Source organism: Fonsecaea multimorphosa (assembly GCF_000836435.1).
Source record: "Fonsecaea multimorphosa CBS 102226 unplaced genomic scaffold supercont1.8, whole genome shotgun sequence".
Lineage (NCBI taxonomy): Eukaryota > Fungi > Ascomycota > Eurotiomycetes > Chaetothyriales > Herpotrichiellaceae > Fonsecaea > Fonsecaea multimorphosa.
Window position 1 is genome coordinate 213,086 of NW_015971642.1, and position 25,649 is coordinate 238,734.

Consider the following 25,649-nt stretch of genomic DNA (forward strand, 5'->3'; position numbering starts at 1 on the left):
ACCCGGAATCATGGTGCCTCTTCGTTCGTCCAATTTATTCAAACATGCTTCGCTCAAACACTAAGACAACATCAAGACAATTCGTTCTCCTTTTTTAGCGAAAAGGAGCATTGCGGCCTCTTGGGTGGTTGTACAGATGGCGATGGAAAGGGTCTGAGGTGTGGTAGGGTGGTGCTGAAAACGCAGGCAGTCCCGCCGTGAGTTCTGCTAACGAAGGCAGTTGCTGGGGGCCCTGTAAGCCCGTCTCGGAAGGCATTGAGTCGCGTCGTAGCGGGCGCGGGGGTGGCCCGCCATGTCGGAGAGGTGGTCTTGGAGGTAGAGACGAAGGCTCGATCCCGCTGTTGGCGTTGGTTAGGGAGAATGGAGTCACGCCGGCACGCTTCGCCATCTCATGTTCGCCCATCTGCCAGTGCATTGCTTCAACCGCTCTCCATGGCATTGCCATCTCCTCTGCAACTCTCGCCCACATGTCTGCTCGAAACCTGGATTCGGAGAAATTAGTCAAGGGAAACTTCCAGAATGACAGGGCAGGCAGAACTGTGTCACAGAATCTTTTGGACGTTGACAATGTCACAAAGGGCGATCCGGTGCGACGTTTCTCAACATACCTCTCGTACAACCTTGCAAGCTTATTTTTGCGGTCCTCATCCCACTCACTCCTCCGCTCGAGATAATTCTGATAGTGGAGTCTACAACTGATGGCGCTGCGTCCAGGCAAGTGCTTGCTGATGTCCTCCCACTTCATGCCATCCTGGCGAAGCTGGATGATCTTGGCGTCTTCCTCCGGAGACCACTTGGACTGTTTCTTTGCTGGAGATTGGATAGGATGATCCTGAGTGGAGGATAGTCTCTTTGCAGGCACCGCCGGCCGCGGCTGAGGCGGCGGCAGAGGAGCCACGCTGGTGGCGACACTGGACGGCACCGACTCTGAACGAGATACTGAGGCAGGAGAGCTGGTTGAGTGGCCGTCTTCCTCGTCGGTCGATTTGAGCAGCGACGAGATATCCACGATGGGTGATGAGATGGGATGTCGGTTTGTGAAGGATGGAGAGGGGGTTGTTGCCGGAGGTCAGTGGGTGCTGCCATACACGAAGAGACGAGATTGACAGAAGGAAGTCGAGGAGGGATTTTTTTTAGGAGACCAGGCTGAGAAAGCGAGCACAGGCGACCACAGGCGACCACAGAGGACTACTAATACCAGGAGAAAGCTCGCTTCCGAAGACAGGGTGGGTTGGATCTTTGGCGAGACCGAGCGAAGGCGCCGGCGTTTCCAGGTTGTAGACTTCTTGCAGACAGGGTCGGGAAAACACACCCGAAAGAGACTATGTAGGACAATAATGGCTTCATTCGAAGATTCCAGAGAACAATGCACACTACGATGCGGGATTAGAGTGAACTGTCCGGGCGACACACAAAGGGCATTGTCCCTAGAAGAAATATATATCAGGGAGGGAGGAGGGAGGGAGGGGGGCGCGCGACGGATTGTGTGGATTGTTTTTCGGCAAAAGATGCGGTCAAGGGAGAGCGGGTCGGTGCGGCAGCAGCCTTCCTTCGATCGCTGTTCCTTTTCGCACAGACGCATTCGTGGCAGACTGGAGACTGGAGACAGGAGAATGGAGCCTGGGCGGAGTGGAAGAAAGTCCCTGGTGGTGGTGGTGGTAGTGGTAGTAGTAGTGTTGGCCAGATCCATTTCCAGACTCTTGCGCCGCCACGGCCAGAAGCAAGAAACAAGACGCAAGACGCAAGACGCAGGACGGCAAGACGCAAACCATACTCCGTCTAGGGAATCCGGTCCATGCATTTCGCCTCCATCATTCATCTCCATATCTCTGCAGCTTGCAGCGGTTACTGGCGTATCTGCACGATTCACTTTCGCCCGTCGCAAGGACCCTGGAGCAGCTGATATCATTGTTCAATCCCTCCTTTCCCTCATTTTCTCTTGTTTGCTTTCCGGGCCGGGCTGGAGGGGGGAAAAGGTCGGAAAAGGATCCAGTTCTCTAAGAGGCCCCATTTCGGCTTCTGGCACTAGAAACGACATGGATAGCTGCATGAGATCGAGAAGGGCGAGGACGAGGGCCGAAAATCGTGACCATGACATGACCTTGTCACCTTGACCTTGACCTTGTCCGGCATCCCAGTACTGGACAGGTATCGTGGATTCGTGGTGGTTCTGGTGAGTGCCGGGGCCCGCCGCTCAAACTTCGATGGATCATGGGAGAGGCTTGCATCACCATCACGATGGAGCAAGCAAGACCGGCTACACTACGGCTAGTCGGCGGAGCAATCCATCACGGCGTCAGACCTGGTCAACCCAGGAGGTGGGTTTGTGACTTCTACAATGCGAACTAGAGCCTGGCTGCCCGGATATGGGATGGTGGCATACAAGTTCGTGAGATGTTCTGGGAGCGTTCGTCTGCGCTCACCGGTGGTGGCAGAAGACTAAGATTAGGCACAGTTGGAAGATATACATCACAAGCATGCAAGACGACCCTGCCCTTTCGAGGGTGAGATGAGGACGAGGACGACGGGAATGACGACGTCGCCGTCACCGTCACCAGTCTTGCATCGGCGACTGGGTGGGTGGCTTTTTGTCTCTGGCGTTATCTGGCTCAAAGGTCGAGAATCTTACTGACGTTCCGAGCCTCCTTGTTTCATCTCCATTCTTTCCCAGGATTGACCAACCTGGTGGTTCCAATGCAGACCGACAGTTGTACTCGGTATTTTAGTCAGGGAGAGGGCGCCGCGATCGGGAGGGGAAAGTAGTGGGTTCCTGGAACTGGCTGGTTGTTTGTGACAGAGCAACAAGGGCAAAGAGCCGAGCGACGGATCAAGAGTGGAAAGTTGTTGGGGAGCAGCGGAAGTAAGACTTTGAGGCAAGTGACAAGAACTCCCCTACGGAGTATCGAGTCGAACTCCCCTTCTCCTGCGTTCTCGCTCTCTCACCTTCACCCACTTCACCCACTTCACCGCAATGTCACTCTTCTTTTCCCTCTCCCAGCAAACTCCGAAACGTCCCAACCCCGTCTTCAATGCAGCCATGGGCAAGCAAACAGCCGTCCAAGCCATCCCGCTGTCCACCCTGCCCTTAGGCCGCCCGGGGAAGGCGGGAGAAAGAGGGTTCGGATCCCACTAGGGCACAGACGAGTATAGCACAGCACCAACAAGGCGGAAAAAGCTCTGCGCGGGCTGGAGAAGATATAGGACGCTGGAACAGCGATTTCTCCAAATCCGCATCCGCGAACGCATGGCTCACTGCCCTTCCATTCAACCGTCTGCACCTCCGCTGTCGTGGCGGGTTGTGAGAGATTATCTGTCTCTCGCAGGGTGCAGAGTGAAGCGGATAGCAGCCTCCTTCTCCCAACCAACCCCCTTGTTTCCCCAATGGCCAGAAAACGCTAGCTAACTAGTCGGTGGTAAGCAACAACCAGGTCCACGGCTTGACAAACGGTCCACTACGCGCGATCATCCCATCCATCCTGCCAACCCTGGTCCATCCTATCCCATCCCATCGCATCTGCCCTCAACCCGGGCTCTCAGTCTCTGTGCGTCCACTTCATTGGTGCCATGGGCGGGTGTGACAGGTCAACTACCCGCACGAACAGAAAAAAAAAAAGATACCGTACTGGTGCGCCACGGCCGGCCCCATACCTTGTTCATGACCCAGGGCCCAGGGGGCTGAAAGTGGAGACAACTACCGTGTTACGAACGAGTCAGTGTGGCCCCGGAACGATCTGGACTGGACAGGTCACACAAACACGCGCGGTGTGGGATATGCATGACTTGTAACATGACGATGCGGGCCACAATGCGTCATCATGATATGCTTTGTATAGCTCCAGCAACAAGAATAGCCCATCATTGCCCTGGTTCTGCCATCAACTACGCTGCGTATAGGCCTCCCAAGCGAGGCGGTGAAAAGCGGTGAGTTCACCGACTATTGTGCTTTGATTTTTGCCAGGTATTTCCAAGCACAATAAACGTTCGGGTATCCGAGGGGGGAAAGATCCTCCCCGCCGCATGGACTGAATAACAGAGGCAAAACGTGTCGATTGTTGGCTGCCTTGCATCGCAACCTTCTGCGGCAGGGTCGACGGCTCCAAACCTTACAAGCTGGCGATGACAGCGCACAAGCTGAAACCCCTATGCAAATGCAAGCCCGTATACAGCCGGAAGACTGGAAGCAAACCTGCTGAGGGCAAACACGTATTTCAATCCTGCTCTGGCGAGCCGCCTGTGTCGGCAAGTCAGCAGATCAGCAGGTCATGTGTTGAAAGGATCCAAGCATGCAAAGCAGTTGGCCGTTGAAACCGAAGCCAGGACTTCCTGGTCAGCATTGCAGCAAGTCGGGCCTGAGAATGCCGAAAGACTGACAATCGCTTTGTTTCATCACTGGCGGAGAAATGGTGTTGCAACTCTTGCAGTTCGCCAATGCACCCGACACGAACTTCCTCCAGGTCCTGGCGAACTCAAAGTACGAGGCACTGCTCGGCGCATCTTCAGGGGCTACAGACACCTGGCTCCTTCGACAGAGCAAACAAGGACCGTGGGCATGAGTTGAAGCTTTGTTGTAAAGGAAGTTCAACCTGCACTGCGTCAGTTCATCAAATGCGGCATGAGTCGCACAAACTGGCAGCTGGGTTTGAGGAACTTTCTGCCACACATATCCCTGCCTTCCACTATCACAACTGGAGCCATCTAGAGGTTGTTTCGAAGCTGGGCCACTTACCACTTGCAGGCCCCATGGTGACGAAGTGGCCCAAGTGTTCAACGTTCACCGTTCGTCCATTCAATTTTGGAACCTAGACCGTCACTTGTTGAATCGCTTGGGAAGTTGGTGTCTTTGTCAGGTATGTCTGCCCAACCCTCGACCAAACGCCCCGTTACATTCACTTTTGGACCGTCCTGTCGGGAATTCTAGAAACGCACCACTCGGCGCCACCCCGCCCAGTGTCCCACCGCCTCCTAGCCTGGACTGGGATCCATACCTCAGTAGTTGCTCTCGTCGGTCAATTATGGTGTCCAAGAACGAGTCGAGTGCATCCCGAAACGAGACGACATGGCAGGAGACAGGACCCCAAGAGCGGACAATAGGTCGGAACCCTCATATTGTTAGCGCTACCGTCCTTCCATTTCGTTGTTCTCGCTTCTCTGTTTAGTTTCTTCGCCAGGGCAGCCCGAGGTTCGAGAGTGGAACATGGCAGCAGCCTTACTGTCTCCATCGTCAACTCATCACTGGCAACTGCCGACGCAAGCCCGTTTGTCCAAGGCTGGTACAAGTGCCAATCTGGCCCCTATCCAAGCCACGCAGTCACCCCGGGATCTGATCCTTGTGACCATCTCGCCCATCATTACGGCAGAGGGCATGTGCTATCTCCCTGAGAGGATTCATAGGACCTGCCAATTTCGACCGGTATTATTTGCTCGTCCTTTGCCTAGCTTCTCCTGGCAGAGCATTACTGTTTTGGTCGGCAAAGGCACCTTGAGGCTTTCGGGTGGATTCCGATTTGCTGCCTGTCTCGAATCGTTTTCCTCCATACGGCCCACGAAGTACATGGCTTGTTGGCTTTCCCTTTCGGTCCTGTTGCACATCCGCAATAGCCTCACCTTCCAGCCGCCGAACCAAAGGCAACTCAGAGCGTTCCTTGGAGCGGCCCAATCTCCATTGCATCTCTCTTTTTGTCACTTCCTCCACAGAATTTTGCAGGACTTTCCAGAATGAGTTGCGGGATCCCGTTCTCAACTTCGCCAGCCACGTCAATAGTGTTCTGGTAGCGATCATCTGAGATCACAGAGGGCCTGGGCTGGGCACACTGTGTCCGAGGGAAGACGCAGGGACAAGTCACCTGTCTCCTTTGTGCGCATGATGCTGGCGTCGTTGCTCGCTGCTCGATCCTCGTGGTACCAGCTACCGACCCGATGCAAATACGAAGTACACGGTACAGGACTGGCTAAATAGTTCGCTTCCTCAGGTTTGTACCTAAGTCTAACGTCTTCAGAGGACACCGTACGGAGCCACCCTAGTCACCCTCGCTTCGGGAAGCCGTGGTTGTCTGTTTCTGATTGAACCAATGGCCTAGGTCCACAACAACAGACACCACATAACTCTCAAGCACCTTTCTCCTTACATTAAATGACAGCGTGGTTTGAAGGCCGGACTACCTCTTGTTTCCCTTTGATCAGACTCGCCGCCATGCCTGAGCAGCTGCGAAATGCACGTTGCGATTGGGGGCTACAACCGATGAATGTTACGCAAATCGAAGCGGTTAGCTGCTGACGGCGGAGAGCCGCAGGAAAAATGACAGCTCCATTGTGCGACACACGCACATGTACCTCGTATCTTAGGATCATCCGTTTCTTTTCAGAGAGGTTTGTAAAGGAAGCGTGGGCGGATGTTCCCCTTCCGTCCAGTCAGGCCATCATTGCACCTCTGTCGAGTCTCCACCCAGAAGTAGGTGCGGATTGTTTCTCTTTGCTGGGAATGTCATGGACTGAGACAAGTCTGGAACTATCATCGTGGCGCTACCTCGACCGCACCGGCCTGTAGTCTTGGATCGACTTAGCAGCATGCCTCTCGAGTGCCTCTCGATTTAACTGGGGCCACATGATTTCTGTCAACGGACAATTTGGGATTTGAAGGGAAGCATGAGATGAACATTCACACGGTTTCTTCGTCCTGCGACAAACCTGAGAGAGACTGACTGATTGACTCTTGCACTTCTGCATGGCCTCGTCCAGAAAGAAAGACCCGGTTTTCAAGACGAAGCACTTTGAGTCCGTGTGTTTTGACCAATGGCCCATTTTACTGACATACCCACAGAAGCGACACAATACCAAGGTATGGCAGAGCATTTCTTTAGGCTCGAAATTTTCAGAATGGCTTTGCTCGAGTGAGTAACAACAATCGAGTAAGAAGGTTGACCACTTGTGAAATTCAACCTGGAGACCACTCACAGTTTTCTGAGTCAAGAGGCTCCTCTCTCCCCGTGTCAAGCTGGCAGTCCGTTCTGTCTCTCTGATAAATGATGGAAACGTTCTTCTTCGCAGCTACACAGTGCAGGAAGACACACCTTTCTCATCAATGCCGAATCTTGCTCCTAGAAACCAAGTCGATATTTTTGGGCTGATTTTGTTTCTCTACCTCCCTATATCTCAATCCTCCTTGACTCTGGTCGAAAAGGTGCAGTAGGTGGTTTGTGTGCTCGTATGTACATGTACTTTCAACTTGTCTATACCTTGCAGGTCAGAAATAGGCGGAGCACGCGCTTCATGAACGCAGGCACCTTGCTTCCTGTGATATGGCCTGGAAGTGAACCTAGAGGAGTGATACGATACAAGTTACAAATGTCGCTTCAAGTTTTCAAGTTTTCATTACCCGGGTCATCTACTTGAACTTCTGGATCCCGCCTTTTCGATACCTGTTGTAATACAGGCGTGAACAAAGTGCATCTCAGGACTTTTTCAACACATTACCTCGCCTCGCCTCCAGTCAAATCCTTTTGCCTCTGTGGTAGCCTTTACGTCTGTGGCACACCCTTGTTCTTTTTGGAGCCTCTTGCGCTTCCGCTGTTCCGCTCAGCCCAGTCCCCGTCACTCGAATCCACTTCAGGCTCGATGTTCTTGTCAGCAGCGGTTTCATCTTGGCCATCCGAGGAGCTCGGATCTCCAAATGTCTGCTCCGTCTGCTCCTGCAGATAAGGGTCAAATTTGCCGTCTCGCCTCTCTTGCATGGCTTTCCTGGCTTGATTCTGCCAAGTCTTTTCGTAGCATCCCTCACTCACATCCCTCTTGAACTTGTGCACTGCTGCCTTGATGTAAGGGTCGTCGAGCACAAATTCTACTGAGAGCGGGCATTTCAAGCGTCCTTCGGCGTCGAGTTCGTACGTTCGATACCGTGGCGGGAGACTGTCAATGATGGAGCGCTTTTCCGTCTCGGTGTAGCTGTCGGCTTCGGCAGTCCAGCTCGAGACAGCTGTCACAAGAAAACTGTGAATGTCTGCGGTGATAATGGGTGACGAAGCGTTCAAGACTCGATGCGAGGACCAAGGGCCCGTGTTGCGCGTCGGCCTTTTCCCGTGACGCATCTCGTAGTTTCTCTTACGGCCGCTTTCAGTAAGCGGTCCACAGTGGTAAATTTCTCGATGCCGCAACGGGAAGACTGAGTAGTGACAAGGCTAGCGAGGAAGGAGGACAGATTGGTGACAAGGACAAGACAAGCAGACTTGTGTCATGAGCAGTGACGATCTCTCTCCTTGAACGGTATGGCACGCTAAACCGATGGGCGGCCGAGGAACTTTGACGTTTGTGTGTTTGTGTGGTGTTTAGTCTTCTCACTTCAGTCTGTTTCTCCTCTGTTGTGAGACGAACAAGGCCTTTACTAAACGGGGAAGGATGGCCGGTACAAACACAAAACCAATTCCGTGGCGAGAGCGTCCAGGTCAGCAAGGAGCGGGCTAGGTTGGCATGGAGAACCAGCCTCCTCAGGGTTTGTGCACCGAAGGATTCAGGATGCAGGATTCACGAAGACTTGGTCAGAAATTAAGCAGGGCCAGTACAACCAGACAACAGAGCGCCACTTTAGGATGTGGGAAATGGAACTCCGTATCTCATATAGGTACCTATGCTATATATGCTTCATCGGGCGGCTTGATATTTCTCTCCACTCCAGTCACACCCTCTATCACTCCCTCTACCAGAGTCTGGCTTCTATGCTCTGCGACAAATCACATTGTTAGATACCTACCTTAGATGGTCATAAAGTTCGTCTCCGTAGTGTCTAGAGTGTGATGGAAGAGGATGTAGATAGAACCGAGGCTGTCCAGAAGATGATAAAGCGGCGACAAGGCCTTAGCGCGCTTGACTGCGGCTGCTGTCATTTGGTCATTTGGTCATTTCGGTGACCAACCTCGCAACGTGCCAACATGCCAACTCAACCCTCCCCGTCATCCATCATTCCATCATCGTCCTGCTTCACTTCCAATCCATCTTCGTCCGCGATAAGGCGCCGCTGAATGAAGGCTGCGGCTGTCCTTCGCTACTATCTATGATCGCCTGGGCGACCACATCATGGCCTCCTCAGCGACGGCGGCGGTACGCCGAACCGTCCACGCGACCATGCACTCCCTGTCCAGCGCATCCGCCGACTTGACCAAAGCAGCCATAAACCTTCCCTCTACCTATTCCAACTATGTCACATCAAACTCCTCCTCAGTCTCTACCATTGAGAGCAGCCTGCGGTCCTTGACCTATCTCCTTCCGGGCGCCCGGTTCCACGACACTGAACTCGCCTCGGAATCAGTGCATACTTTTGTTCAACTCTTGTCCATTTATCATGATCATCTCCTTAAGAAGAGCGCCGCGTCGCTGGCGCTCACTCCTTCTGTTCTCAAAGTAAAAAATGCCAAACTTCAGAGGCCGAAGCAATCTCTCCATGCTCGATACACCACATTCTGGACGTCGTCCTCGTCCCTCTATAATAAAATCGCTACGGTCTTGAAGATCGCGCAATACACCGAACTGTTATGGGAAATGATCGCTAGACGCCAAGGTGGTGAGAAGGCCAAGTGGCGCGTGGTGGTGCTGCTGGAGTCTTTCAAGGCCATCTGTCGCTTGCTGTTGATGCGCATCACCCATCTACGCCCAACGGTCACACCGCCTATGCCGCTGAGAGAAGACTTTGCCCCGGTTGAACCGGAAGAACAAGATGAAGAGCTTGACATGGACGAACTGAAGTCGGACAATTTCGACGTTAAAAATGCTTTGGGCGATGCCGGCGTCCCTACGCCACCACTCTCCGACTCTGGGAAGCATCGCCCATCCTCCTTGTCCATCACCGAACCATATAGCATGCCTCGCACGGGGTTTACCCTTCCTACTCTACCCTCCGCTGACACTGTCTCCGCCTATCTTCTTAATCATGTACTCACAGCCGACGACGTCAAGCCCGCCAAACAATTGCTCCATCAACTGACCACTTTGCGAGGCCAGGCTGCCGAGATCATGTACATCCTACGGCCTTTGGTCTACGCGCTGCTTATGCAACGAGTCGCTCGTACCTACGGCTACGAAGGTAACAAGTGGAAACGCAACTGGACACCATGGCTTGTGGGAATCTCAATTGAATACTTTTCCCGCCAACTGGCAAAGAAAGACCTGGCGGCAAGAGTTCCAGGCGGGGCGCGATCCGGTCTCTCCGCATTGGAGCGTGACGAGTTGAAGAAGCGTGGCTGGCAACTCGCATGGTGGGGCATGCGAGGCGCCTTTTACGAGAACATCACGAAAGTCTGGGTACATGGTGCTGCGGCTTCGTTGAAGGGCAAACCCGTTCTCGACCTGGTTGGAGGAATAATCGAGGAATATGAGTTCCTATGGAGCAATTACTATTTCAGCACGTCGACAATGTGAGTCCACCTTTGAATGTCCCACGACTGTTTGGGTTGCACCGGATTGGAGCATCAGAACCTCTTTGCAGCATGGACTGGGTGAACTTGTTGCAAAGGACTGTATATCTGGAGTTTCGACGTTTATGGGCAGCCATCGGCGGAATGAGTTCAAACTTGATCATGGCAAACGAGCAGATTTTTGAAGCCGAGTACTCACTCCAACTTGAGTTTCATTCGACATCTACTTTGTCAGATACGGATATGATGCTTTACATAGGGGGACATGAAGGAAGCTCTTCTTTTCCCAGCTGGTGGCGCAAGGGGGCTCTGATCACAAGATATTGGACCGGTTTCAGTGAATTCCATTTCTCCAGAGCTGAAATTCGTCCTTATACCGCACTTCTTACAGAGAGCTGCCCTGTTTCCTCTGCCGGACCCTTTCCTCATGCCAAGGGCTTTCCTTCGGGTGCAAGGGAAGACCAGATGAACTCCCGTCTCTTAGATTTCGCCTCGCCACCTCTCACGCTTGGCAAGGTTCTCATCACCTCTCTCGCCTAGCAAGTCATTCCCACGATTCGATATTCAATCACTGTTACTTGTCCCCGAGTCCTTGAAGCATCAAGTATTACCAGATACCAATCCAAAAGATGTCGTCTGTTCCTCCTTCCAAGCGGCAAAAGCTCGAGCACACCGGTTCAATCGCAAATCCAATCTGCCTCTCCGACGACGAAACCGATTCCGAAGCAGGCGATTCCAGCTCGACCGCCTCTGAGCCAGACTCTCTTCAGGAATTGCTATCCTTTCTCGATCACCTCAACCGCGATGAGCACCTAGCAAAGGTCATGGAAGATGTGAGAATGGCCAAGAGCTATCACGATGTCGTCAAAGATGAGCTGGAAATTTACCACGGCAATTTCTCGATGATTCGCCAGGAGATCGCGCACGCGAATGAATTGTCCGAGATGGTCGAAAGTGACGAAGAAGATGACGATGATACTGCTTCCCGGGGAAAAGCAGCTACCTTGCAATATGAGATAGACCGTGCCCTTGGAGATCGCCTGATTGCACGCGCATTCCACTCTCCGGAACAGATCCAGCGGTTGTTGCGCATCCCTGGTCGCATCTGTGTGTATGCCAGTCAGCTATCCGAAGCACTAGGTCGATGGACCCGGGCCTTGGAGGATCTCTGCGGTCTGTGGGAGACATTCATAGAGATCCACGACGCAATGACAAAGCCAGGGCCAAGCTCAATGCCTCTGAAGATTCGAAAGTTTTGGGGGGATGGACACTTGTGGCACGACTTGGAGTTGATTGAAGAACGTGTGCAGACTGCTGAGATACAAGTGAATGAGCTTGGAGAGGCAATTCTCGAGGAAGCCGACGCCTATGAAAGACAGCACTGAGGTACCGACAGAAGACGGAGAGAGTGCAGGCACATACGTATCGGTGGTGGTCCTCGTCACAACATTGTCTCGACCTTGGAATTGGCAATTCAACCGAGCTTGGACGCACCGAAATTGGCTGAAATTGGCAAGAAATCACAAAGCTTGGAAATGAACTGTGGATGCACGGAAAAGGATGCAATCTTCGTCCTGGGGAGGTCTCTTTTGTCAGTGGAGCTGGAGGAAAGAAAGGTGGTCTTCTTCTTGTATCGTACGAGTCGTGGAAGTCTTTGCTTGTGCTGCTGTGGAGAAACATTCAAACGGCTGATGAGATGATCACGGTGAGATGGTGGTAGAGAAGAGCTTTGTTCATCGACATCCAGAATTAAATAGTCCAAACATCTCCTGATGAGTCGCCGCTTTATGCTGTACCCACTACGAGTACTGCATTCGTGAATTGTCATTGCGCAGATGCCCGCCGCTTTAGCCACTCTCGCCTCACTTTCTCTATACGCAAAGCACGGTCCATCCTGCTCCTCTATTCTGCTTAGGATTTCAATATCTAGTAGACATCAACTCGTCAAAGACCTGTCTCAGACGCTGAGTGGCCCCGGTGGGTAGCAAACAACAAGCGACCGAGTTCGTCATTAACAACGAGGGAAGCCGCGGTGACAATGGCATGAGCGGTTGAGGCACATGAGACCCATCAAATTGAGCTCTAGATTGCCGATCAGGACAGCAACCAGATGCGAATGAACAGCGACTTGTTGGTCAATTTCTAGCGTCGCGAACAAGACTATCGGCCAGAATTATGCGGTCAGTCTGCGCGGTTCAGCTACCCGCGCCTTTATTCGCCACCATAAATTCTCGGTAAGATGCCAGAGCCTCGTCGATCGGGCCGTCAACGCAAGGTCAACCCACGATATGCCAATGACGGCTGGGACAAGGACACGTTGCGGACTCTCCGGGCCGATTCCACATCATCTGGCTCATCCCCCGTCGAGGAGGGATCGACATCCTCAGACTCGAACGACGACAGCCATGTGGTAAACCACGTGTCTGCGCAAGAAGAAGACGACGACGATGCGTCTGTTGCCTCTGCTGCCTCGATACAATCCTCGGACGTCGAGACACCAGACCCGGAGGACAATGATGGGGGTATGAGCTTGGCGTCTGACGAGGATGCACCAACCCCTAAACGACGAAGTCGGCCGTCGCGACTACCGTACGCAACACCCGCTGGTGGCGAGGCAACCCGGTCGCGGGGCATACAGCCTCCTTCGCGGCTCGGAAAGAGATCAGCCTATGCGAACATCTTTGGACCCGAGATCGACGACCTGCGTGATGTTCTTGTAGCTAGGGACACTTGGCTAAAGGGTCAAGATGTCACAATTCCGAGCAGGCAGACGCTGGCCTTCGCCATTCAACAATCACGCGATCTCGACCAATGCGACACTGGGAGCAATAAGGACTCGGCACCAGAAGGGGAGGACGACGCCTTTATGATGGGTTCGTTGTTTGACACGGTGCGTAATCACCAAGTTTTGGAGCCAATTGGCCGGAAGACTGTCTATGAGAAGTACCTGTTACATGACATGCCAGCGCACACGGTTGTTCTTGGTGCTCGGGGAAAGCAAACCAAATTTGGGCTTGATTATCTCTCCCCCTTGGATATGGGGAAAGCCTGGCTCGATCACGAGAAGCCCGGTGGTGGTCAAACATTGCAGGACGGAGAACCGGCTACCCAAAAGCGATATCATCAAGCCTGGCTCCTCAATGTCGGAGAAAAGGTCCAGTGCTTCGCATGGGCTGTTTCGGCTCGTTCGGTGCAGTATCTTGCCATTGCCGTCAAATGCACCTCATCCCAGAGACGAATGGCAATCTCTGGGAGAGAATGTGAGCGCCCGGCTTTCCATCCCTCACCAGCTTATTCGAGCAGCATTCAGATCTGGGCCTTTCACACAACACCCACCAGTGTCGAGAGCGTACGGACACTGGCAATGGACGAGGAGCCCAGCTTAGCGGTCGTGATTGGGACTGAATGGGGTAACATCCGTCAGCTCAGGTGGTGCCAACTCGACCCTGACACAGAGACCCTCCACAAGAACACCGTCAATCCGACTATCGGTCTCCTTGCGGCTATCTCAAGCGACGGCCACGCTCGTGTTATCGCCGTGCGGCGTCCCGAAAGTCGCAAGGCCAGGACAACACCAATCACCATCCGGGTGGAGAGGGCTGGCTTCGACATTCCGCCTCCACGGGACACTGTCTTCACGACGCTGGCGTTCGCCGGACCCACGAACCTCATGCTCGGTACCGCAGACGGGTTTCTTCATTCCTTCGATTTGACTGAACCGATGATGAGTCAAGGAGCGAACAATATCCCAAAATGCTATATGAAACAACAACTTCACCACACGCACGTCATTTCCGTCTGCGCGGCCTCGCCTGGAAGCCCGCAATCGACGTTCCTGGCCAGCACTTCTGCGTCTGGCGATCTCGCCCTCACCGACCTGCGCAGTCCCGAACATGACTGCATCCACGTGCCTCGCCCCAGTTTTCCGACGCGAGACCTCATCTACGCTCCCTTTACACACTCGTTCATCACATTGTTGGATTCCAGTGGAAACACCCAGATGGAGAGGAACGCGGCCACATTTTTGGTGTGTCACCACATCCGACAGTTCCCGAACTTGTTGAAGGTTGCCAGACTGCCGCACGACACGGGCGCGGCGACCGCGCTGACGGGCTCACAATGGCACCCGTGTATTCTGGTCGGCAACGCGAAAGGTCAAGTCCTCGCGACAAACTACCTGCGCAAGGTTCTCCCCTACCGCAAATCCGACCCCAAGAAAGCCGTGTGGGCGTACTTGCAAAAGATTTGCGAATATGATTGGCGACCGCTGACGCCGCAGGAGCGCCGGAGCCAGAGCCAGCGCCAGAGCCAGAGACACGGAAGAGACAGGGAAGACGGTCCACCACCACCACCATCACCGTCACGGGCTGCCATCGAACCAACCACCCAGGAAGACATCGACATCTACCACGGCCACGACACCCGCGCCGGCATGTCCCGCTTCCACGAAGGTTTCAAGCCCGAGAAAATCGAAGTCGCACCCTTCCAGCCCAGCGCCAAAAGATCGAAAAAGACCGCCGCGAGTGGCGAGTTGGGCCAGGCCGTCTTTGAAGAGGAGCAGGCCGTCACCGCGCTCGAGTGGAATCCCAACTCCACATGCGCGGGCATCGTGGCTATCGGGTGGGCGAGCGGTGTGGTGCGCGTGCAGGATTTGGCGTATGACTTTCCCTCCTCCGCCTAGTGAGCCCGCCGTGAGGAGATGAGATGAGATGGAGTCAAGATGAGTCTGAAGTTCAGCGCTGTGTATATAGGAGCTTAAAGAGCCAGACCACTTGGCCGTGATAGAGCCGGTTTGGAGGAAAAAAGGGGAATCTATCCGAGCCTTTGCACCTTGTTCAACGTTTAGAGAGGTCACTGATTGACATTTCTGTGTGACTACAGACAGCTCGGCTAGCTAGCTACTGTAGCTCGTAGCTCAATGTGCTCTCTTGTCTTCTCTTTTCCTCTCATCCGCTTCACGATTTCTGCCTTTTGCTGAATTGTTTCCTTTCTTTACTTTCCAAGCTCCTGTTCTCTGTGTCTGCAAAAAGCAAAAGCACATTTCTCCGTGAGAAGCTCCGATCATCTTTTCGACACATTGTGTGATGGACGACTTTTTCCAGGAAAACAGCGCTCATCAGATCCTAGGTAGTGTACATGCACAACACAATGGAGTCCAGTCCAGCCCATGCTTCCTCAAGATGTTTTCCCATTTTTTCTTCCATTACTCTCATATGTTCGACACATTTTCTGCTTTTGGTTCCATACCTCTGGGACATCATTTGCTTTTCCATGTTTCAAACGCTTCATGCAATGCTGGAATCGATATCGCTGGATGGTCAAGAGACGGTGGACGCCAATTTCACCCATACCCTCCCCCACCCCCTGAATCGAAAAGGGAAAACAATGCTGGCCATGAGATTTGAGAAATGCAAAGGTCCGGCAACCCCGTGTAGGATCTGCCGACGCAAGCCCTTGTGTCTCACACAATTTGAAGCAAGGAGTAGAATCGACAAGATATCTAGCTCTTGTTCTCGCCTCGGGATGCACCTCCGCCGCCGCCGCGACCGCCTCTCGGTCCTCCTCGACCACCGCCGCCACGATGACCATCTCCTCGCCCTCCGCGACCGCGTCCTCTAAACTCGCCGCGTCCACCGCGTCCGCCCCGGCCCCGGCCCCGTTCACGGCGCACTTGCTCAAATCCATCGTTCTCCTGAGCAGGCTTTTCCTCGGCAGTGATGGCAGCAGCGCCCACTTCTTCGGCCCAGCTGTTGGATTGGATTGCGGCAGGAGTAGCTGCAAGACCCGTCTCAGTCTCTGCAGGAACACGAGGCACTTGGACCCATTCTTCGTTGGCAGCGCTGGTATCGGTCACCATGGATGCCTGCGGGTCCCATGCCTCAGCGACCGCATTTGCGGCTTCTTCTCCAGTTGTGATCTGTTCTGGGATAGAGGGAGTAACCTCAGGCTCAGCAATTTCATTGACGGTCTCGTCAGTCTGGATAGCAGTAGCATCGGCAAGTTCAGTCAGACCAGCATTGGCCACCGTGTTGTCAATTCCTAATTCTGCTGCAGCGGTTGTAGCTTCTTTTTCCTCGACCACCTCTGCAACTTCTGGTTCCGTGCTTTGCACCGCATCTGGGGCACTCTGCAAGGCAGACTCTTTGATCTGTGCGAAAGTGAAGTCGAGTGGTTCACCATGGACGTCTGGGACTTTCTCGTCTGTACCATAGATGAGACTCTGCAGTGTCGAAAGTGAAGACTCGTTCCCTTGATAGACCAGGAGGAGAGCGCCTTCAAAAGCACGACCCTCTTCGGTATCTGCCTCTTCGGACTGACGCTTTGACGCGGCCGTGTGCAAAAAGTGTGTGATGACTCGTAGGCCATCTTCAACAGCCTTTGTTTTGATATCTTCGATCTCTTGCAGCGCCTTCTCCTTTACAGTTGCAATCTCGGCCTCGTGTGCTTCGATCAACTTTGACTTCTCTTTGGCGGCCTTTTCTTCAAGTTCCTGAGCGAAAGCGCGGAAGTGGGAGAGCTGTTCTTCGAGTTGGGCGACCTGATTCTGGAGGCCAGGCTTTTTCAGAATCTGGTTCTTTTGATCGGCGTTGAGCTTCTTCTGTGCAACAAGATCGTCGAGGGAGACATTGGGATTTTCACTTATGACGGCGTCAGCTTTGGCGGAAGCAGCAATCTTCTTGTGCAGGTTGCGGATATTCCTGATTAAGCATGGTCAGTCTTTGCATCATCTTGTGAATTGGAGATGAGCTACTTTGTCAGTTCTTTGATGAACGGGCTCTCCGCATGGGAATCGACACCATTCGTAGTAGGATGGGTTTCGGGAGCAGGAGCAGTTTCGACGGTCGGAGTCACGGCATCACCGTTAGCAGCCGCAGCTTCAGCTTTGGCTTTGCGCTTCTTTGCAGTCTTGGACTCGACCGGAACAGTGCCAGCAGTCGACATGTTGATCAGACAAGGGCAGGATTATTGGTTTCGAGAGTAAGTGCGGGACTGGAGGAAGCAATGCCTGGGTTTACACAAGTGGCTGCTGTTTGTGGGGGGAGTGTAAGTGGGATGGAGGAAGCGTAAGTGTTAGATAGTGTTTTGAAAGGAAGTGAGGTTACGGTACAAGCTTGAATGGAGCGATGAAGCTGCAGTCAAGAGGAAAAGAAGATTTGGATGGTTGTTGCAACGTGCTCGCGTGAGGCTCTTGACAAAAACGAAATCAAATCAAATAGTCCCAGAGTCGCCAAGCAACAGTCCAAACCATTGACCAGGCCGCCCTTTCACGAGGCTCCAGAATCTTCTTCTACAAGACAAGGCTACAGTTTAGAAGTGCTCTGTACATGGTATTAAGGTGTCCATGTCTTTCAATCGTGACTATCTGGGTATCCAATCCCACAGAGTGACTCATCAGCCTCCAAGCTAAGCGTCGTCCGCCGCCCCAGACTCATCGCAACTCGGATGGAAGTAGCATCAAAAGCGCAGGCAAACGTGCCACTATCCTGCCCAGATCACAGGGCGTCCAACAGTGTGACGGTATCCTCTAACGGTGTTTGCGGCAGGCAAGGATCTTGAAGAGTTTCGTTGCACCGCATTGCTTCTGTGCCTCCTTCAGACAAGATCAATTCCATCAGTGTGGCTCGGCTTGTCTTTTGTTTTGCTTCTGAACCCTTTGTGGCTTCATTCAAGCCCTTGCAGCTTGTTCTTGCACGGAAGTTCTTGGGTAGGACGTGTCCTCTAGATCAAATGGTGATGTGAGGGTAGGAGCTCGTGGCTGTATGTTGGATCACGGCATGGTTTTGCTGTTATCCCAAATCTTAGATGGTTCAGCCCTTGAATCGCCGTAAAGTTGTCTACCATAACAATCAGTATGTGCCTCGTACTCTTCGCCCTTCACAACACCTGAACGTACTATGGTAGCTTTCCTGATGTCCTTTGCCGTAATAGTTTTATTCCTCTCCGAACGCGCTTTGTGAGTCGCAGTCTGCATGAGCCTACATAAGCCCTGATGTCAGTGAATTGACTGTCAAAAGAGGTACAGTGTTGGACGGACTCCTCTATGAATAGGATGTAGTTGAGGTAAACCAAAGGATCGACATCAGTAGCGACTCTCTTTCTGGAATGAGCCTTGACTATCTTTCGCAGGGTTGACCGGGAATAGTTTCTGTTTGACGGTGTCATGATGATGTGGGAGAATACCTTGATAGGTACCGTCGTTGATTGTCAGAGGGAAGTGGCGTGTCTTGTGATTGTTGTGAGCAGACAGCGGGGAGCGACTTGTCAACACAGCGGCGCCTGCAATGAAGTGACCTCGGTTGGCATGGCCGTCGGCGAATGTTATTATGATTGATTGGCCGACCTTGATTCCCTGCGCAGCCTGTAGAGGAACTGCCACGTGATCGTAGAGTCGAGTCTTGGCATTACAGCTTCGACCAATTAGAAGAGAGCCATGGAAGCACCCTATTAAGAGGTCTTCTACTGCCTCTGCTATACCGGAATTCTTCAATACCCATCTCTTCCTCCTATAAGCTATAAATTGGCTATTCTGCCGAAAAGGGATCTAGATACTATATCTATCCGTTTGATTCGCCTTTCAAGGCCTAAGATTGTTCGTACTTCATACAACCCCCGACTACCGAGTACCGGGTATCTACCTAGGTACCTCGTAGATGTGCTTGAGCTCTGCTTGGGCTCTGCTTGGGGTCGGTTACCAGAGCGCCGGGATTCCGAAAGCCATCGAACTTGACCTCAATAGGCATTTGCTGTTCACACACTGGCTACCACGGTCCTGTCCTCATTCTCCCCTTCGCGTCATTCTTTAGATGTGACCTTCAACACGCTCAAAGATTGTAGCTCGCACGTGGTATAGGAGTCCGTTCTGCTCGACGTCCAATGGCCTCTCCTATCGTGATCCAGTATAAAGGGACTGTGGAAGTGACCATAGAACCCGGCCAGGCATTTGCGCACTTTTCTTTAGCTGCTGCTTCCATCATCATCCTCAGCCAGTGAAGATCAGCCCAGGGCGCACTTGCTTTAGGAGGCCCAGGCCAGTCGAAGGCACCAACATGAACAGTCCAAGACCATCGCCATCACCATCACCATCTCTCGTCCCCTCCCCCCCGTCCCTCATCCCTGTTCTGCCGGCTCGCCCGAGTCAATCAATACCTACGAGGTATTCGCTCCGGCTACATAATTGGCGCAATTCCTCCCCGGAATCTGGCCCTCATACAGCGGCGCTCTTTAGCCTCGTTAGCCTGCACGGTCTGATTTGGAAAGTGCCCAGTGGATTACATTATCGCGTTGGTCAGGCCTCCCTCGTGCCTCGCCGACCGAGCCCCTCCTGACCGATGGTAGACACCTACCTACCTAGGTAAGAATGGAAAACCTGGGATTGAAAGTTATGTATGCATCCATAAACTTTGAACACTGATTTTCCGTCCAAGAGATATTTGAGCCCGCCATGGCATCGGCTACTCTCAAGATTGTCTTCCACGAGGGGCCAGACAAGGACGGACAGGGTGCTGGCTTGAGTGCCAAAGAACGACGCGCACATGCTGCTCGAATTGGGCACCTTAAGTCGGCGCAGGGAGCCAGCAAGACAGTACACAAGAAACAGCCTCCAAAATACGCTCCCCAGTATTCACCCCCAAAGACACAAGCTCTTTACAGACTGAACGTCCCAAAGCCAGACCGTGCAAGTAGTTCGAGCGTGAGCTCCAAATCATCCAGCTCTGAGAGTTCTCGTTCATCCGACGAAGAAGAACCATTGACGCCCCCTTCGCCGCTGGTCCTCAATGGCAACTCCGATCCCTTTACCATGCTACCGATCGTCATCACGCCACTTGTGAACCAATGTTTGACTTTCATGCGAGAGGCGCTATACCCAAGCATATACTACAGTACCTTCTTCCGTCGCCTCTATGGCACTTCGCATGGCCCGATCAACGTGCTCCAAGATAGCACCTGGCTACCCGCTCAGACTGCACAACAAGACTGGGGGACCGCAGCAAGCAGCTTGCATTCTGAAGGGCATGCGATGGCCTGTATTGCGAGCTTCCTCAGCAACATGGCCCCTCTGATGCCTGAGTCAAACCGACTCAAAATCAGCCGCGAAGCTCTAATCTATACCACTAAGAGCTCGCACTTACTGCGACAATCTTTAGACAAGTTACCCAGTACCGACAGCAAAAATGCCCTGCTCCGAGACCCAAGCCTCATTTACCACGTCTTCTGGCTGTTCCGCGCTGCCGTCTTCTCCGAGAACAGAAATTCGGTGGCAGTGCACGGCAAGGTCCTGGCTCAAAGCATTATGCAAGGTTTTAATGATGGTGTCGTTGACCACTTGACCATCATACAAGCTATCAATGCTGACTGTGATGATGCTACAAAGTTCATGCGTCGTACCCATTTCGATCCAGACTGGTATCGGACGATTGTTCAGCCTATATGGACCATGGCCGAATATATACTGCCTCCTGTTCCCGAGGCCCTCTACGTCAATATCAACCCTACAATCGAATTACCTGAACTACGAGAGATATTCATCAACTCGCTCCACCAGGCCGCGTACTGTGAGGACGGATCGCAAGTGCCCGACGCAGCATGGGGTCCACACGAGCAGAGACAGCTTGCATTCGCTTGGTTCGCCACTCAGAGCGAGTACACCATGTCGAAACTTCTCAAAATCTATTTTGATCTTCGAGGTGGTAGACATTCATCGCAACATCATACAGAAGCGCAGCAAGTTCTTGCACCTGGTCAGCGTCTGACACAGATTGGACTGGCCTTGGGGTTACTATTCTATCATCGCGTCCTGGGCCACGAGACCAAAATCAATGGCCAAGACATTCGAGACTCGTCACCGGAGATCATACGGCATCTGAGAGCGGTAATGCAGCAGATCTCAATTGTTGCCACCGAAGAAGAACAGCAGAAGTACAGCGAGGCGCACGCGTGGCTTTACTTCTTAGGCGCATTTGAAGAAGAACGGAAGGGCACGTCGCCAAAAGACACTTGGTTTCGGCGCCGCCTCGCCGAACATGTCAATCTCTCCAAGGAGAAAGGCTGGAACACGTCATCCAGCTGGAAGGATTACCGACGCATTTTCCATTCGTTCCTCTATTCCAACTGGGCCTACCCGAGCGGGTCTACGTGGTTCGAGCGAGTCGTCTCCATGTATAAAAGCCCAGAAACTTGAGAAGTCTGCGCGCTGTTGGTAATACCAAAAGCTTTTGCAGAGTCACATCCGGACCAAGGCACATGTCGCCTCGCAGACTGACCTTCATCATGGCTATTCCAGCCACGAAGGATACGAAGCTGTCTTAGTATCATGTCCAAGCGTCGACGCAGCTATCATGCCCAATACGACGGCTAGGCCATGGTCAACAGCAACAGAAGGAGCAAGTCAGTCGCCGTTCAGAGAGCGGGTCACACACACGATACGTCGTTCCTACTGCCACCGGACTATTTTCTCTTGGCTTTGAGAACGTGTGAATGACTACTCGATGACAGATCAATGTCGAGCTGTGTCGGGAGGACCGACGGGCCTCACGCTCCTTTCATCAGAGTTTGTCTGTCTGCGCGTGCTGAACCGCTGCCAATCAAATCCAGCACGACGCCCCCAACTACAAAGACGGCTTCCATATGGAATTGAGGACAGTTTTACACTCAGCGAGAAGTCTGAGGGGTATTGATTGCGGGAATCCCTACCTAGGTTGGCCTTGAGATCACATTCCGGATCAGCTCCTTGAATGCTCGAGTGACCCAATGCCAAGCTGGTGTGTAGACGAGTTATACTTCCCGTGCGGAACAAGGACAATATGCTGATAGAATTCACCCCAGACCGCTGGCCAGACATCTTCATGGTGCTACACATACCCATGTTTCTTACTGTCAGGATGCACGCGGCTTCTAGGCTATCAACTTCAGGTTCGTCATCAGGTGCAGCGCCGTCTTTGCTCGCTCTCGCACATCCAGATCGAGATCTGTTTCCATCTTCCTCAGATGCGAGACGAAGCCGACCTTTTGCAACTCGATGGCTCGGTGCCTGCATCCCGCCCGATCGTTCGCGTCGTCCTCGTACGTCAAGTTGATGGCGATCCAACAGCACGTTGACCGAATCTCTCGGTCTGCGTGGTTGCAGAAGGTCAGGATTTGCTTGAGCAGTGCGTGTTGGGAGGCGATCACGTTCCGCCACTTGGGATCGCAAGCCGCAATATGTACCAAGACATACAGAACTTTCGCAACGATTGTATTCGGCGGTGGTGTTGTGTAGTTCTCCTTCCGCGTAGGCCCAGCCAGCGTGCGTGGCCGTAGTCGATCGAGCATGATCCGAAAAAAGTCGTCCTGCCCCATTTCGTCAATGACATACCTAACCAGATCGGAAGCATTGTCGCCGCAGAAAAGGTTTCGAAGCAGATCCAGCAGCTGTGCTTGGATCTGAATGTCATCGTCCACGCTGTGCTTGGTGTCGAATCCACCGGTGTGCTGGGATGTCGTCTCGGAAGCTCCACTCGCGTGTTCCTCATTCTCGTCATCCTGCTCTGAGCCTTCCCCCATGAGGACGTCTGAGGGGTTGTCCACCGAGGCGGCAGAACGCCTGTATGTTGTGATCGGAGGGTAGTCTCTCTCCACAAGTCCAATCACTTCGCCCTCCGGGATGTCGATGGGATCCGTCTTGATTAGCAGCTTGATCCAGCTGCAACCCAATTCGTCCACGACCTCCTGCTTGAGCTTCTTTTTGGCGTGGAGCACAAGTTGTTTAAGAGCCCACAACGACTCATGCCGAAGGCGAGCGCTTGCCGAATGGGCCTGCTCGCACAACTTCTTGACTACCGTCGATTCGCCCACGCTCTCTTTGACTGCGCTGAAGTCCATGGCCAAGTTGGTGAGAACCTTCGTGGCCGCGATTCTCAGCTCTGGATTCGTCGAATTCATCAGCTTGAGGATCGGTTTGGCAACCTCCGCCTCGATGAGCTTCGTGCGCAGCGCCCGAACAGACCTTCCTACTGCTCTTACAGCTGCGCATGCGGCCAATATTACGGAAGCTGAATTTCCCGCCATCTCAATTTCCTGTTTCGAGTCATCTTGAGTCCCACAAGGCTCCAAAGCCTGAATGATGTATGGCAAGACACTCTCGTTGCAAATTTGCTCGCGGTAGTCCTCCTCAAATGGAGCAATAGCTGCTAGTGCTTGCAAACAACCTTCTCGATATTGCATTTCCCTCCTGGCTGTCCAGGTTGGCCCCCCGGGACCGATGCTTGTACCGAGCGTTATTGAGTCGGTCTCCATCTTGTCCGATTTGTGTGGACGCCAGGGCGATGACTTGCGACCCGAAGGCGCTTCAAAGGTCATTTTCAAACCGATTGACAGATTGACAATGGCCTTGCCCTCGACAGCCACTTTCTGCATCTCGCGATCGTCCATTATAAGCGCAGCTAGTACTGCGGGGACGGCCCGCGCGTAATGCATGCCAGAACAAAGATACGTCCCGTTGGGCTGATATGATGCGTCGATTTGCGCTAGATCTGGATCCAGCATCCGCGTCAAGAGCGGTACCAACAAGGACGAAAAGGACGATCCGCGATCCTTTTTGACGAAATGCAGGCTGTGAAGGTTGACCAGTAATCTTGCCGCCAGAAGACGGCGTCTTCCACGCGAGTCCCGGACGATGTATAATAGCCACGAAATGATGGCGCTCTCTTCAACATCCTCTGCAGCGTCTTGATTATTCAAGCTCAGGTTTGGAACTCCGGTCGCTGTTGGGAGAAAGGATGGTCGGCGCTTGGGCATAGCCGTGACTGAGCTAAGTGGAGGAAAGCCTGGCTGGGCAGCATTGGCCTTTTCGGATATTGGTGCGATTGGGAGAAGAGAGTCGAAAGGCCCATGCAGCCGTGAGCGCGGGACTGCAGCGCCTGAAAGATAGTTGGCTCCCCACGGCGCCCTTCGGATATCCGACGGTGAGAAGTCGTCTTTAAGGTCAGGGAGTACAGCCTTGATAGTAGGATCTGTTAAGAATGCCCTCGTCCGTGATTTGGAGCCCTCTACCAACACGCATAGCGCCTCTAGAACTGGGGAAAGGTGGGCACACGGCGGGGCTGGCTCCGGAAGAGCAGTTGGGATACTACCATCGCCGTCGAAAAAAGCCTCTAGGCCGGGAGGCACGAGCCCTTCAGCGACCACAAATGATGCCAACCGGGTCGAAAGTAACGTCAAGACCCCCGTCTCGCTCAATGCACGTTTCTGAGCCTCGTGCGTCACGGTTTTGCATAAAAGAGCCAAGACAGAATCACAAGCCTGTTGTGACGCCAGGGTTGCATTCGCACTTCCGATTATGTTTCCAAAGCATTGTATGTATTTCTTTGAGTACAGGAGATCGGCGAGTTTTGAACTTTGCGGCCAACTGCCCGGAGTCGCGGAAGGGAGATTATCGGCGACGGCGTTGAGACACTTGAGGATGGCTAGGCGGGTTCTGGGAGAGAGCTGTCGGAGAAGAAAAGACACCAGTCTTTGCAAGACATCAGTTTCAAGTAGCGGTTGTACAAAGGAGGGTCCCTCTGTTGTTCAGCAGGATTAGCATCACATCAGGCAGGCGAGAGACAGGGTGCGCTGACCGTGGGCAATGACACAAAGGATCTGGGCAGCCTGGGTGGTCAACAACTCCTCGTGTTCGAGATGAGCGTCGCCTGCAGCCAGGCCAGTTTGCTGAGTGGCAACATCGGCCAGAATCTTTGCGAGCTGGGGGAGGAGGCCGTTCTGGATGTATTCGACCTTGCGCGAGACATGCCCAGTGAGGTCATATTTGATTCTTTTCAAGGCTTGCAACTGGGCTGAAGACCCCTCCGCGGCAGTGAGATCCTGCAAAGCAGATCTTGCAAGCCTGAGCGATGCCATGCGAGGAAGAAGAAGGACATGAACAAGGAGGACTCGGGGTGCTCGGTATAGTTGCAGTCAACCACGCGAGTCACCAGTGTCGTTGTAAGGTTGGCCTCGCTGGGTGGGTGTGGGGGACGTTGTGGCAGTCTGGGAGAAAATGTCTGGATCGGATGAGGTTTCCTGACAGCGGAGGAAGACTGGGGACGTGATTGGCAGGAGTTGTAAGGAGGTACCGAGTACTTCTGGCCAGAGTGAGAAAGGGTAGCGACAGCCCTTGTCCACCATGAGACCAATGGTATTGGTGATATATCGCCGGCTGTATATTCCGGATGGATTGTGAGAAACCATTCGAGGCTCAAATATGAAAGAGAAATAAAAAACTCAGTCTGACGGCGA

At 53.1% G+C, this 25,649-nt stretch overlaps 8 protein-coding genes across 8 annotated transcripts; 4 read left to right on the forward strand and 4 right to left on the reverse strand.

The window, feature by feature from the left end:
* Nucleotides 1-94: 94 nt before the first annotated feature.
* Z520_04772 (uncharacterized protein) lies at nucleotides 95-1,690 on the reverse strand (the record flags this gene model as incomplete). Its single annotated transcript, XM_016775276.1, has 3 exons — nucleotides 95-482; nucleotides 609-939; nucleotides 1,579-1,690. The coding sequence occupies 3 exons, from the start codon at nucleotides 1,688-1,690 to the stop codon at nucleotides 95-97; spliced, it is 831 nt and encodes a 276-aa protein (XP_016633319.1).
* Nucleotides 1,691-7,514: 5,824 nt separating this feature from the next.
* On the reverse strand, nucleotides 7,515-8,081 carry Z520_04773 (uncharacterized protein; the record flags this gene model as incomplete). The annotated part of the gene is made up of 1 exon (XM_016775277.1): nucleotides 7,515-8,081. The coding sequence occupies one exon, from the start codon at nucleotides 8,079-8,081 to the stop codon at nucleotides 7,515-7,517; it is 567 nt and encodes a 188-aa protein (XP_016633320.1).
* Nucleotides 8,082-9,063: 982 nt separating this feature from the next.
* On the forward strand, nucleotides 9,064-10,401 carry Z520_04774 (uncharacterized protein; the record flags this gene model as incomplete). Its single annotated transcript, XM_016775278.1, has 1 exon — nucleotides 9,064-10,401. The coding sequence occupies one exon, from the start codon at nucleotides 9,064-9,066 to the stop codon at nucleotides 10,399-10,401; it is 1,338 nt and encodes a 445-aa protein (XP_016633321.1).
* Nucleotides 10,402-11,026: 625 nt separating this feature from the next.
* On the forward strand, nucleotides 11,027-11,782 carry Z520_04775 (uncharacterized protein; the record flags this gene model as incomplete). The annotated part of the gene is made up of 1 exon (XM_016775279.1): nucleotides 11,027-11,782. The coding sequence occupies one exon, from the start codon at nucleotides 11,027-11,029 to the stop codon at nucleotides 11,780-11,782; it is 756 nt and encodes a 251-aa protein (XP_016633322.1).
* Nucleotides 11,783-12,636: 854 nt separating this feature from the next.
* On the forward strand, nucleotides 12,637-15,078 carry Z520_04776 (uncharacterized protein; the record flags this gene model as incomplete). Its single annotated transcript, XM_016775280.1, has 1 exon — nucleotides 12,637-15,078. One exon carries the CDS (start codon nucleotides 12,637-12,639, stop codon nucleotides 15,076-15,078), a length of 2,442 nt encoding a protein of 813 aa, XP_016633323.1.
* An 819-nt stretch (nucleotides 15,079-15,897) lies between these two features.
* Nucleotides 15,898-17,339, reverse strand: Z520_04777 (uncharacterized protein; the record flags this gene model as incomplete). The annotated part of the gene is made up of 2 exons (XM_016775281.1): nucleotides 15,898-17,095; nucleotides 17,149-17,339. 2 exons carry the CDS (start codon nucleotides 17,337-17,339, stop codon nucleotides 15,898-15,900), a joined length of 1,389 nt encoding a protein of 462 aa, XP_016633324.1.
* A 2,500-nt stretch (nucleotides 17,340-19,839) lies between these two features.
* Z520_04778 (uncharacterized protein) lies at nucleotides 19,840-21,576 on the forward strand (the record flags this gene model as incomplete). Its single annotated transcript, XM_016775282.1, has 1 exon — nucleotides 19,840-21,576. One exon carries the CDS (start codon nucleotides 19,840-19,842, stop codon nucleotides 21,574-21,576), a length of 1,737 nt encoding a protein of 578 aa, XP_016633325.1.
* A 713-nt stretch (nucleotides 21,577-22,289) lies between these two features.
* Z520_04779 (uncharacterized protein) lies at nucleotides 22,290-25,271 on the reverse strand (the record flags this gene model as incomplete). Its single annotated transcript, XM_016775283.1, has 2 exons — nucleotides 22,290-24,934; nucleotides 24,992-25,271. The coding sequence occupies 2 exons, from the start codon at nucleotides 25,269-25,271 to the stop codon at nucleotides 22,290-22,292; spliced, it is 2,925 nt and encodes a 974-aa protein (XP_016633326.1).
* Nucleotides 25,272-25,649: the final 378 nt, after the last annotated feature.